This window comes from Mauremys mutica, chromosome 6 (assembly GCF_020497125.1).
Source record: "Mauremys mutica isolate MM-2020 ecotype Southern chromosome 6, ASM2049712v1, whole genome shotgun sequence".
NCBI classification, from domain to species: domain Eukaryota; kingdom Metazoa; phylum Chordata; order Testudines; family Geoemydidae; genus Mauremys; species Mauremys mutica.
This window is the reverse complement of record NC_059077.1, coordinates 96,678,962-96,692,373: the sequence shown is the minus strand read 5'-3', so window position 1 is coordinate 96,692,373 and position 13,412 is coordinate 96,678,962. Positions and strand designations below refer to the sequence as shown.

At 41.9% G+C, this 13,412-nt stretch overlaps 1 protein-coding gene across 1 annotated transcript; it reads left to right on the top strand.

Annotated features, from left to right (window-relative positions):
• The first annotated feature begins 800 nt into the window (after positions 1–800).
• Positions 801–1,376, top strand: LOC123372246 (interferon beta-like). Its single transcript, XM_045020254.1, is given in 1 exon segment — positions 801–1,376. A coding segment is annotated over 1 exon segment (576 nt).
• Positions 1,377–13,412: the final 12,036 nt, after the last annotated feature.

The following is a 13,412-nucleotide window of genomic DNA, read 5'->3' as shown; positions in this document are numbered from 1 at the left end:
ACCTCTCTAGCATGTTACTATACTAATTGCTCATCCTATTTTATAAATTAGTCTCAATTTTTCACTATTGTCACTATTGGAGCGATCAACAGGACATGATATTCACACCTTCCAACTGCAACTATTCATCAGCTACAGTATGTATATAAAGACCTGGAAATAAACAATGAGTTAAGGTTTCATTTTCTCAGAGCATTCTAGCTCCTGTGGTTTCACAAAAGGAAAATACCGATGGTTTGTGCTGTCTACATTTTAAATGTGCGTTCTAGATTGGAAGAAATGGTTAAAGTTGAGATTTGCCAATATTTTTGGCAGGACTAACCCTTTCCTCCCATATTTACTTCCTCCATGTCTAGCAACCTTTAAATATTCCTAAACTATTTCTGTCTCTTAAATGAAGGAGTTTATGAATAGGAAGTGCATCGGCTGACGAATTGGAGGTCTTTTCCGTACCATTTTGGAATTGTGGATGATCTTCTTTAATTATAAAAATTAATGTATGATAAAAAGGCTGTATGTGTGTGGATCCAACATGAGTTAACAGGGTTGTGTACTATCATAGGTGGTCACTTTCACAAAAAAGAAGAAGGAAACGTAGTAAAAACCAGAAAACAGCAAGAAAAACAGAAAGAAAAACTCCAAGAAGGAAAATGTTGTAAACAGAAAATGATCAAAGAAACATTCTCCAACCAAATACTTAAATTCAGAGACATGAAGGAAAGACAACATTCTACACAGGACCCTCAACAAACTCCAGGCTCAAGGTTCCACACAAAGAAAAGGACGGTATAGACATCATCATGATCTCCAGGTGTTTGTTGCATGTTTGCCTCATACTTCTCTTCTCCACTGAAATCTCATCTCAGCTCTGTACCATGCTTCACTTCCAGCAGAACAAAGTGAACAAAGAGAGCTTGGAGCTTCTGAAGAAAATGAGCGGAAATTTCCCCTCACAATGCATACATGAAAGGGCAGCTTTCAAGCCCACCCAGGAAGTTTCCCAACTCCCACTGTTCCAGAAGGAGAATGCCAAGGTGGCAATCCAAGAGATCCTTCAAGAGATCTTCAACATCTTTAGGAAAAACCTCACCCAAAGTACCTGGGATGGGACTTCTATAGTCAGGTTCCAAAATGGACTTTACTAGCAAATTCAGCAGCTGGAGGCATGTTTGAGAGCACAGATGGAGAAGGACTTAACCAACCCAGAAAGTGAGGACCTCCAGCACACCAGTCGGAGAGTGAAGCAATACTTTCAGGGGATAGATGCTTTCCTGAAAGAAAAGCAATATAGCCTGTGTGCCTGGGAGATCATTCGCGTGGAAATACACAGATGTTTTGTACTGATTGACAAACTCACTAGAAGCCTTAGTAACTAAGGTACAGTACCAAGCTTTTCCCTGAAGTTAATGACCTAACATTAGTATAATTTTTACAGCTGAACAGAGATAGTGGATATTTTATATCAGAGGGGTAGCCGTGTTAGTCTGGATCTGTAAAAAGCAACGAAGTACACATATGTGGAATCCTCATGCATCTCACCAGCACTTTGGTCATCAGATAATGATACTTTCCTCCCTCCCACACCACAAAGTACTCTAACTTCGACATATGTAGTGTGTTTCTACGATTATCATCATTGCTATTAATTAATCTGTTCCCATGAGAACTATTTCTAGTATTCCAAGGTTTGAGAAGCTTCTTAGAGACTTTTAAAAAATATTTACATACTAAATGACTTGCGAACTTATGTGTGGAAAAGATATTTTCATTTAATTTATTGAGATCAATTCAATGAAAATTATATTTTTTCCCTTTGTGTTTCAACTATTTCCTATTTCATTTCAGCCCTGGATGCTGCAACTACTGAGGTTAAAACAGGAGGATGCAGTGAATCCCTCCTCTCTGCTGATTCTTCCCACAGTCATTTCTAACACTCCATAACGCTTGACATATTATGTAATACATTCACTCTATTATGGAATTCCAACTGCACAAAGTACATTTTATGTGATAATATTCTGTTCATTTACTCAGTGTTTAAAATGAAAAATGAAGGATATTGATACAAAATAGTTACAAGACAATTAAGAATTTTAAAAGAAATGGTTAGACAAACATTGTTGACATTATGTGTTTGCTATATATTTCTATGGTTCAACTCTTCTCTGATCAAATCTCACCTCTGAACTGTAACATGCAGTATAACCACAGTTAAACAGCATAACACATGTGAACTGGAACAGCTTCCAAACAAAGAGGTGTGGATAATTTTTCTATAATGTCAGAACAAAGAGAGATTCCAGGTGGCACCAAGAGGTTCTCAAGTTCTGAGTGTCCCTGACAATCCAAGAAATCTTCCAACGTATTTCCTGCTGCTTTTGCAAAAATCTCTCCCAAGCTACCTGAGATGGGAGTTTCATTCAGAGAGTCCAACATAGACTCATCAGCCAGCTGGGCATCTGGAGACATGCTTGGTTGCAATGATGGAAGGTGGGACTCTCTAACCAGGAAGGAAGAAAGGACTTTCAGCTCACCAGGATGAAAGTGAAGAGATATCAATTATTTCCTAGTAGAGAAGCAGTTCAGCCTCAGTGCTGGCAAGAGAATCCAAGTGGAATTAGAAAGTTTTCAACTATGGGACAAACTCACAAAGAAGTTTAGATATTAAAATACCAACTTTTAAAAAAATACTAACTGAAATAAATTAATATTTTATACATGATGTAAAATGAGATGCAGTGGAATTTTAAAAGCTGTTGCTACTATTTATTCTATTTGTGCATTGTGGAAATATATTCAGATTATTTTACTGTATTTGTAACACTATATTTATGTCAGTCTACTATTTATTTATTCTTATTTATGACATCATAGGTATTTATTGCTTATAAATAAAATATTATATCATGCAAAATGGGAGCCTCCAACAGTAGTGATTTGTATTAAACACCTATATAAACAAAAACAAACCCCAAACCAAACCAACTCCAACTCTGTAATTGTTCATCCTTAAAACTCCAATTCCAGAAAGTACTTAAGCACATGAGCCCCATCCCACTGGAGTTCGTGCTTCAAGCTGGGAACACTTAAATACACTGATGAATCTCAAGTTCACTGGTCTTCCATGTGAAAAAAATATTAACTGTGTAATAATTAGTCTTTCCACTGTAACAGACCACATGGATCTCTACCTCTTTTTCTCTTCTACGCTTTACTAGATTATTTTTTCCCAACACCGGTAGTTGTGGATGGTTGGTGTAGAAGATGGTTATGTAAGGAGAGGCTAGTTTGGTGTTCTCTCCTATCAGTCAAGTTTGCATGCCCTGCCAAAAACACACCAATTAGACTCATTTGTAACCAGCCTATCTATGCCCCCGCAAAATCAGGTTAGCCTGCATTCACACCCCCAACCTAAAATCAATTACGATTCCATGTATCCAGCTCGTCTCCACAATATATTTACAAGCAATCATCCCCCCTTTAAGTGTGCACACGCATTCCCAGAAGACTTGCATGTCCTCTCCTTCCCCGCAGCTGACTCCTTTGTATGTGCCCAGCCTAGACTAAATTCATTCTTGTGTGCCAGACAGCATAGCTCCCGATAGCTGGGTCAAGTGCACCCTCCCCCAGGGCTGCCCAGAGGATTCAGGGGGCCTGGAGTCTTCAGTGGCAGGCGGCCCCCGCTTTGGCAGTAATTCGGCGGCGGGGGGTCCTTCTGCTCTGGGACCCACTGCCAGAGTGGCCCAAAGACCCATGGCGGGGCCCCCCCGCCGCCGAATTACCGCCAAAGACCCAGCACTTTGGTGGCAGGTCCCGCTTCGGCAGTAATTCGCCAGTGGGGGGTACCTCTGCCCTGGAGTGGAAGGACCCCCCGCCACCGAAGACCCAGAGCGGAAGAAGCTCCGGGGGCCCGGGCCCAGCAAGAGTTTTCCGGGGCCCTTGGAGCGAGTGAAATACCCTGCTCCGGGGTCCCTGAAAACTCGCGGGGAACCCTGTGGGGGCCGGGGCTTGGGGCAAATTGTCCCACTTGCCCTCCCGTCCCCTGGGCAGCCCTGTTCAGCTGGACCAGAAGGTGCAGTAGCATACGCATCACCCCTGCTCTGACAATGAGCATAAGGCCAGTTGGTGCAGACTCAAAAGTCAGCCAAACTGGCACAAGGGAAAGGGGCCAGAACAGGTGTTGATTAATCACTTTCTTGAACAGCCTCTGACAATAGGGGCCCTACAGAGCTCCATATGGATTTTAAAGCTGTCCTGCCATAGTGGAATGTGAATGTCTCCTCCAATATAGCTACCCCTGTGGGCACAAGGAAATACAAAGTGCAACCTCTTATCTCTACAAGAATGAATCTGACTCAGTCTTTAATGCTTCCTCGTTGTGGTGGGGAGGACAGTGCTGATATCAGGCTTAGAAACAGTATTAGAAATGTTTAAAGATTTCAAAGCCATGTAAGAGAGTTAGACACATTTTCCACAAGGCATGGTAATGGGTGGTGATGGAGTACAACTTCTCCATTTGAGGGGAAATATCACATTTTGATATGCTCTTCAAATACTTTGGAAGCCAATATCCTTTAAATGGCGTGCAATATAGATCACAGGAGATAAAGTAGATACCAGCAGAAACTACCAACAGGGTAAATGGTTGCTTTTTGAATATGTAACACTTTGTGTTAAAAAATTAAGTTCTCTTGTCTCATCCAGCGGAAACTCCTGATTCCAGATGGTGGCACGGGGTGTGATGGCATACTACTGAGCACAATGTTTATGATATGGGAGGATGCTGCTGCACTGTGACTCTGCAAAGCAGGAGGAATCCCTCCTTTCTCAATATGTTGTTCTTACCTTTCAAATCATACTGCTCTGCTGCCATTCACCAGTTGCAGGAAACGATATATCATCTGAATAAGCAGAGACAAATATTTGATTTGGATGATTACCCAGCAGGTGTCTCATCATCATCGTGGTGTCTAGATTAATTATTTTCCCTCCATTTATGTACGTTTTGCAGTGAATACATATAGTACAGGATAGATCATTAGGATTCTGATAAATCTGATCTCAGACCGCTCCAGAGAGCTCACTAACCCAGTGCCAGTAGACACACGAGATGCCTGTGGTGATCCTGATAGATAGCTTTGGTTCATACTCTGCCCTGCGTCTATTCTTTCCCTCTAATGGAACATGCCTTAGGTGCTAGTGGCAAGGCAACTTCCTCAGATTTCATCAGTCCCTTTCAGTCAGGTTTGCACTTCGGTATGCCTAGTCTTGTTGACTCCTCTAGTCATTCACAAACATCAGGTGCCAATGCAGGTATCCACCACTGACCACAAAGTTTTGTTGAATTGTCTGCAGACCTTAGCTGGGATAGATGGCATCACTCTTCAGTTCTAGTCTTTCCTTACAGAAAGGTCCAAGAGGCTGGTTTTGGTCAGATGGTCATCTGCTTAAAGAACTCTCAACTGCAGGTTGTCACAATGTATCTAAGGCAATTATATGGCCCTCAGCACTATCATATCTAAGCACCTCACAATCTGTAATGTATTTATTCTTCCAATGCCCCTGTGAGGTAGGGAAATGCTATTAGCCTCATTTTACAGCTAGCCAACTGAGAGACTAAGTGACTTGTTAAAGGGTATACAGGAAAGTCTGTGGCAGAACTGGGAATTGAACTCAGGTTCCCTGAGTCCCTGATAGTACCCTAATAACTGGACCATCCTTCTTCTCTAGAAGGCTCTTTTCTGTCAGCACCCCTTTCTACCCCCCCCACATTTAGCATGTATGTGGGACTACAGAAGATACAGTGAGATGATTTAGACTGTGTAGCCTTTATTATGCAGATGACACTCAGCTGTGTGTGTGTTCTTTTCACCAGATCCAGATGATATGGTGTCTTTGCTTTCCCTGTGCCAGGCTGAGATTTGGATGTGGACAAGAGCGAGCTGTCTGAAATTTAAGCCAGACAAGCTAGAGGTGATTCTAATGGTTTGTGTGCATACAGAGATAGGAAGTGATGTAGAAATAGGTTCTTTTATCTCCCATTTTTGCCTGTGTATCATGTGATGAACTTCTCTCAAACGTCAATTGGCATACGCCTCTCCCCAGCTAACGCTGGATGAAAAAGGCATAAACAACTTTAAACAATTAACTAAATGCATTCAAGCATGACAAAGCATTTTGCTTTATAGTTTGCATTGATTTTTATTCTATATGAACTTGGTGACAGTGTCATTTTGTGTATTTGTGGAACCTTTGGGCACAACTGGGAATGAAAAAGGAAGTTATCGGAGCTGGGGAGGATTTTTTATTGTTATTGAGGGAAAATAGTTTCTGAGGGAAAACAACAACAACATTTTCTGGGGAAAAGTTTCAATCTTGCTGAATATTTTAGGTTTTCCATTGAGGAAAAGAAAATCAAAACTTTTTTTTTTTAATGTAAGAGTGCCCCTACATTGAAACATTTCAATTTATTGAACCAAATTAAAACATTTTGTTTTGGGTCACTTTGATATTAATCTGCATCAACGTCAGCTGCCACGGAGCCTCATGACAGCAATAGTTCAGATGGCTGATGTTCCCATTATCCTCAGGGGCTGGGCCAGATTACGTGGCTGGACTACATCTACCAGAGTTTCTCTTTTGGTCTCATGACCGTGGTGTATTACATGGAACCCAACCCATAGAAGAGAAGAGGGGCATGAGGCGTTGATGAGTTGGGAATACGGCCATACAATTTATGAATTCTGAGTGAGATTTTGAACCCTATGTGTCTGTGTCAGGCTGCAAACTCCATTTGTAAAGTGCAGCCTTTTGTCTTCTCTGTAGTCTGTCTCCATGTTGAGTTGGAATCCCTGGCTGGGGGCAAAAGACCAACAATAAAGTGTCCTTGACTCCTAAGCACCCAGTCATTGGAAATCTATTCACTCTAGACCAGGGGTCCCCAACGCAGTGCCTGCGGGCGCCATGGCGCCCGCGGGGGCATCTAAATGCGCCCGCGTCCTGGCCGGTGGTCAAGCATCCGCCAAAATGCTGCCAAAATTTGGTGGAATTTCGGTGGCGACGCCTCTGGATGACGCCACTTGCTGCCGACAAGCAACGTCATCCAGAGGTGTCGCCAACGAATTTCGGTGGCATTTCGGTGGATGTTCGACCGCCGCCATGGTCCTTCGTCTGGCGCCCGCCAGATGAAAAGATTGGGGAGCACTGCTCTAGACAAAGGCCTGGTCCCTGCCCATCAGAACTGGTTTAGCAGGGGGAGGTTGCTTCAGCTGACAGGGGGTCTCTTCTCATGTGAGGAAGTTTGCAAGGGCTGACATAGGGCTGAAGGTTTTAAAAAGGGCAGAAGCTGATCTGCAGAAGAACTGAGGATCCTTTTTCTTCAGTCTAGGAGTGGGAGGTTACCCAGCATATAGGAGCCTCATAGGGCAGGGTGGGACTGCCGCTTTCGTAAGCCCAGATGTCCCAAAGGACTCTTGACAACCTAAGGGACTTAGACTGCAGCTAAAATAATTCCCTGGAATGGTAAGGAAGCTGTGTCTGTGACATGTGCTCAATGTACTGTATGAGCGGTCCTGTCCTTTACATGATTAAGTGTAAAAGAGTGTTAGACTGTGCAAAGTCTGTGCGCATTAACTGCTTCACTATACCTGCACGACCATGAGAGAGAAACTGCAAACCAGAAAATTTACACTTTTGGGGTGGAGTTCTGGGATACAGGTGTACTTAGGTAACTGGGGTATCTCAGGGGTCAGGCATGATCCTGGGTCCTAGAGCAGGTGGGCTAATTAGCAGGGGTAACGAACAGAGTCTGTCCCTTTTCCTGAGCACTGAGAGGCCAACAGAGGGATCCGTGCTGGAGACTGCTGAGGCTTCAGAAGTTTTACACACCCCAGAGGATCCAGAACACAAAAGCTCGAATCCCCCTTGCAGAGGTCCTAGTGGGTGGATCTGTTACAGATGCACCTGACCTAGAACTTGCATAGGGCATGGGAAAGCTCATGGCAGACATAGTTCAGTGTCAAACCCAACCAAAGTGAAGCATTTTGACATTTCCAAACTGAAGTTTTTCAGAACTTTCCACTTTACCAAAAAACATTAAATATTTGGACTGTTTGGCCAAACTTTGAAATATTGGACTATCCCACAGGATGGAATTTCCAGGTTCTGGCCACTTCTAGAAGATCATGACAAGAATACTATAGTCATTACTCGTGTTGTTACTTCTATGGGATTTGCAGTTCAACCTCTCAGAGAGAAAAAAACCCTACAGCATAATGATATGTTGAGTGACTAGGCCCATACTTATAATTAAGCTGTTATAGTATAGACACGTTACTGCTTTCTAATGTCAGCAACAGAAACCTCTTTGCTTAGAATGGAAAGTGACTCACTCCAGCAATTAGAAAGAGTTCCCTACATGACTCTGTATTCAAACCTTACACTTCCTCCAATCGGATTATTTGAGAAATATCAGCATTATCAGATAACCTGCAGTTTCCCAGCAGCCCATCTAATATACAAAATTATATGCTCAATCAGTACATGAAAGTTTGTGTGCATTTTGTCAGGTAATGAGAGAGACATTTTATACACACTAGATGCCCCCAGCAAAGGAAAAATGAGGGTTTTCCTGCCTTCTGCACAGGGACAATGAGGAAGCTGGGGGCAGTGACATCAAGTAAAGCAACTGTGAGCTGCTGGTTTGAGATGATCGCTAAAGGAACTCAAGGGAGAAAAGAGAATTGAGAAGTCTTGGGAGTAGCATAGCAGAAGAGCCTGACCAAAACAGTAGAACTGAGCTGGCAGTCAGAAAGAAGGGGAAAGGGCCCAGTTGGTATCAGCCACACAACTACACCAATATAACACGAATTCAGCTATAACGTGGTAAAGCAGTGCTCGGGGGGAGAGGCTGCGCACTCCAGCGGATCAAAGCAAGTTTGATATAATGTGGTTTCACCTATAACGTGGTAAGATTTTTTGGCTCCCGAGGACAGTGTTATTTCGGGGTAGAGGTGTACTTGTGAAAAGGGACTGGATGGGACCAGAGAGAAATGCATGACTGAGCATGCTTGGGACTGAGCCTCAGTTTGACTGTTTTCCGTTAGTACTCTGATCAAAGATCTTGTGACTGGGGGAAGTGGAGATATTGTAGCTGGGAAGCACAGAGCCAATTAGGTTCTTTAAAGGCACTTTGCCAGAAAGGCAAGCAGCAGTTTAACTTTCCATTCAAACTAGAGTAGAATGTGTAGCAACTTATAAAGCCTTGCCATTTAGCAGCAGCTGCTGGACACAGTTTAATTTGATGCTAAGCAAAATGATAATGCTTGCAAGCTATAGGCTGCAGCCAGTCATATAATTAAAAAAAAGACAATAATTTCTGCCAGAAAGGTGAGCACAGTTTTATTTTCCAAGACAGATTAGGCTTTGTAGTAAAATAAACTGTAACCTGACTACTTGCGGCTGCAAAGCAGAGTTTGATTTGATTCAAGGAGGTAAATAGCCTCTCTAATACTTTGTTACAGTTTTGCAATAAAACAGCTGTTCCAGCCAGACAGTTTAATTTGCAAATTAGTCCTTGACTTGTGATTTAAACATACTTGTAGACAAAAAACTATATACACACATACTTGACTGACTTTTACATATTACTATGTTTGTTACAGTAGTGTCAGGGGCCAACTGAGAATGGCATCCCGTTATGCTCATCACTGTATAAATATAGAATAAGAGACAATCTAATATGTATAAAACATCTGGAACATCTCATCCTGAATCAGTGGAGGTAATACTGAAGGCCATGGATCAAGTAAGTAAAAACCATATGACACAGAAGAGTATGTTATGAAATGAGCATTTTCCATAATTCATGGAAAGCCAAATATCTGTGGGATTTTTCTTGCCTTAAAGAAGTTTTGTGAAATTGCAGCAGCACAAGAAAGTGCTCTTATATGGGCAGTCCTCTTGTAAGTGTGTGTAAGAGCTTTAGAACTGATTCCCTACAAGTATGTGACCACTGTCCTGTCTAGATGAAGTGCATGGAAGCAGAAAATATGTCACTTTGTCCACAAGAAGTCCCTATTTCTAGATTGCTCCATAAAATACAATGAGATGAGAGAAAAATATTGCCTCAACTTGTTTAAAACTGCTTACAGTCACTAAAATTACAGCTTGTTTTATAGATTGTCAAATATTCTGAAAATTCTGAGTCAAAATAGTCTTAAATTTGGATCACTCTATGGATGTTAATATGGTTTAAAAGGCTTTAGTCAGGCAGCAGCGTCTTTCAAGAATATGTATTTTTGATACACTTAGAAAGCTAGATTTATTCCTGTGCTTACTTATAAATCAATGACAGGTCTGCATGTGAGCCAAAATCAGCAAGCACAAGATACATGCAGAATAGGAAACCTTGCATTCTCTTTGGTGACGCTGTTGTCTTGGAATCTGGGACAGATAGCGATACCACAAAATCAGCTTTAGGAATTCTGAGGATCAGAACAAAAGAACTCAAATCAAAGTTTGAATTTCGATGGTACAGGAATGAATATGGGCTGTTCAAATGGTGCACAGTCCAAATTTAACAGCGACGCTTATGCTATCATTGTGCAGTGCACCAGCGACAACCTTGTTATTCTAGATCACACAAACAAGATACAAAATCTGAATTTATTTTGCCATTGAATTATTTTACTATTCATGTCCCAAAAGATGACAACTTAAAGCTATTGCTGGTGACTTTCAGAGTTATACATCTGGAGTCTGTGTTGCTAGTCAGGGCAATGCACTAAAAGCAGTGATCTAAAGCTATCATTAAGCTATAACCAATTTGGAACAGGTACTGATATAGCCCAAGTTAGAAGAATTCTTAAGGAAATCAAGAAAGATACATGAAATACAATCTGCCTGAAAATGAAGGACTTAATCATTGTGGCTAAAGTCTCTCTTACTTTTCAAGTAAAGGAACTCTTATTGTTAGAGGCTTTGGAAAAGCTAGAAAGTATTGTGCTGGAATGCAAATCAATAAGACATTTCTGGTTCCTCTGTCTAAAAACAAATCCGTAAGTATGGCAAACGAAGGAGTACATATATCTGATCCTTAGAGGCAAAGCAGCAGAAAATCTATATAGTTGAAGCTTGCATTGAACATGTACATGTCAAATTCACCAGGAAACATTGGTGCTGGAACTAGGGGTGCTCCCTGTTTTGAAGTGGTTTCCATCATATACAGGGTTTACAGTTTAGTTCAATGGTACTCAGGACCCTCACTATAAAAATTGTTCCAGCCCCCTGCCAGGAAACAGCAATCACCATCATGTAGTTCCAATGCTTGATGCTACACTGGGGCCTAGTGATTCAAAAAAATGGCCCCGTGGAGCAATGGACAAATTGACAATCTGCTGGAGCATTACACATAGTAATTGAGTGAGAGAGGAAAAGAGAATGCTATTGATGGTTGGCTATAAAATTACACTGAGCATCAAATCCACAAGTGACAGTACATAGGCATGCCTATCAAACCCCATAGTGACCTGGCCACCTGCCTTGCAGAAGATGTTGCTTTTGATAATACTGTCCTCATTGTCTCATAGCACTCCAGTAGTAGAATTAAAGTTTTTCCACATTTAAACTAATCAAAACAACCCATAGACATACAAATAGCAAGGCAATTCTAGGATGCAATTAGGTCAATCAGGTTTGAAAGGACACCTGGAACAAAAAACATATTTGTGGACAGAGTTGCAGTGAGTGCTCAACAGCAACAGAAGTTGGCCCTACTGGAAAACCAGACTAGCACTATTTGAAATAATTCGATCTAGATTTCAAAACAAAAGATGGACAATATCCATTATTGTTTTTATTATTCATATTACAACCATGTCCAAAGGCCCCAACCAGGGTTGGGTGCTCATTATGCTAGACAGTGAAGAAATAGTTATTAAAAGGAAGTACCTGCCCCACAAAGCATATGGTTTAAAGCTCCTGACGTGCAATCTGATGTGTGTGTGCAGAGTCCTGCCCTTACTGGAGCCCCATTGACTTTAAAGAACTTCACATGTCGGAAAGTGTCCACTTGCATGGACTGGATTGCAGGATTTGGGGTATGGGGGTGGAGTGTCAGGAAATAAGACAAAGAGAAAAGGAGCAGGATACAGCTAGAGATGGTCGAAAATGGGATAAAGCTTCCATGAAAATTTTCACCTTCCCTCAAATATTTGAAGTTTCAATGAAAAATTTAGTCTAAACTGTGAATTTTGAAAATATCTAAAAAAAAGTGTTCAACAATCATCCTGTTAGTTTTAGCCAAGACTAGTTACAGACAAGAGAGGAGAGAGAGAGAGAGAGAGAACCTGAAGACCTGTAAAAATGCATATACTCTGGGCCAGATCCCAGGCCAACTCCAGAAGAGCAAAGCAGTCTTAAATCCTGCACATGGCAATTTTTGGGTGACATGAACTCTCACAGCAGTTCCTACTCCACTCTCCTCCCACATGCCAGTGCAAGGGAAATGACTATGGCAAGGCAAGCCTAGCCAGAATATCACTATGTTCTAGCAATCCCCAGAACTGGCCCCTGGTCAAACAAGAAGCTGCATTAAAGAACAGCATTCTAACTTACAAAGAACGGTCTGGCCTCAGGATTGTGCCTAAAGCCACTTTCACCCCTTCACCTACAGTTTTTTTTTGCTAAATGAATCTCAGCTAGACCAAATGATCTTCAGCCCTGATCACAAAAGGTGGTAGAACTCCATATTTTTCCTTCCTTTGGGGCTTGGTGACTCACCTCAGAACCAATGGGCTAGGACCAATTGTGCTCCACCTACAGGCCAGGTACATAAACTTACAGATACCCCTTATGTTCTCTAAGACATTACAATTTATTAATAGCTGAAAGCCTGTGCTGTCACATGGGTGTAGTTCATGGAGTGACTACTGGAAAATGGTTTTGCGGTAAGTATGAGTGAGGATTGGCAAGTACATGTGTTGTGCTAGTAGATTTTTGTTGATTTGCATGCAGCAAATGAGATGTGTGCTGTGGTGAGGGGCTATGTTTACTGATTGTGTTGATTTGTGTGGGTGGCAAATGAGTGGCATGTGTTTTAGTGTAGTATGTTTGGGGTGATTGTGAATGCTGGTTGTGTCTGGGGCAGTGGTGCTGGGAGGCTAATATTGTGTCTACGGATTGCTGCAGGGAGATTTTGTGTGTAAACTGTAGTTGGGGATTTTGTGTTATTTATGTGAGTGGCAAAAGAGGCATGTATGCTGCTGGGAGTGGCTAACAGCTGTGTGTGCTTGGCGTTACTGTATATGCTTGTTTTGCTTTGTGTTTACAGGGCTGTGCTTTAAGATTTTGTGTTTCATTGTTTGGGTGCGTGGGTTGCGTTGGGGAGTCTGTGTTGAGTTGTACATGTGGCA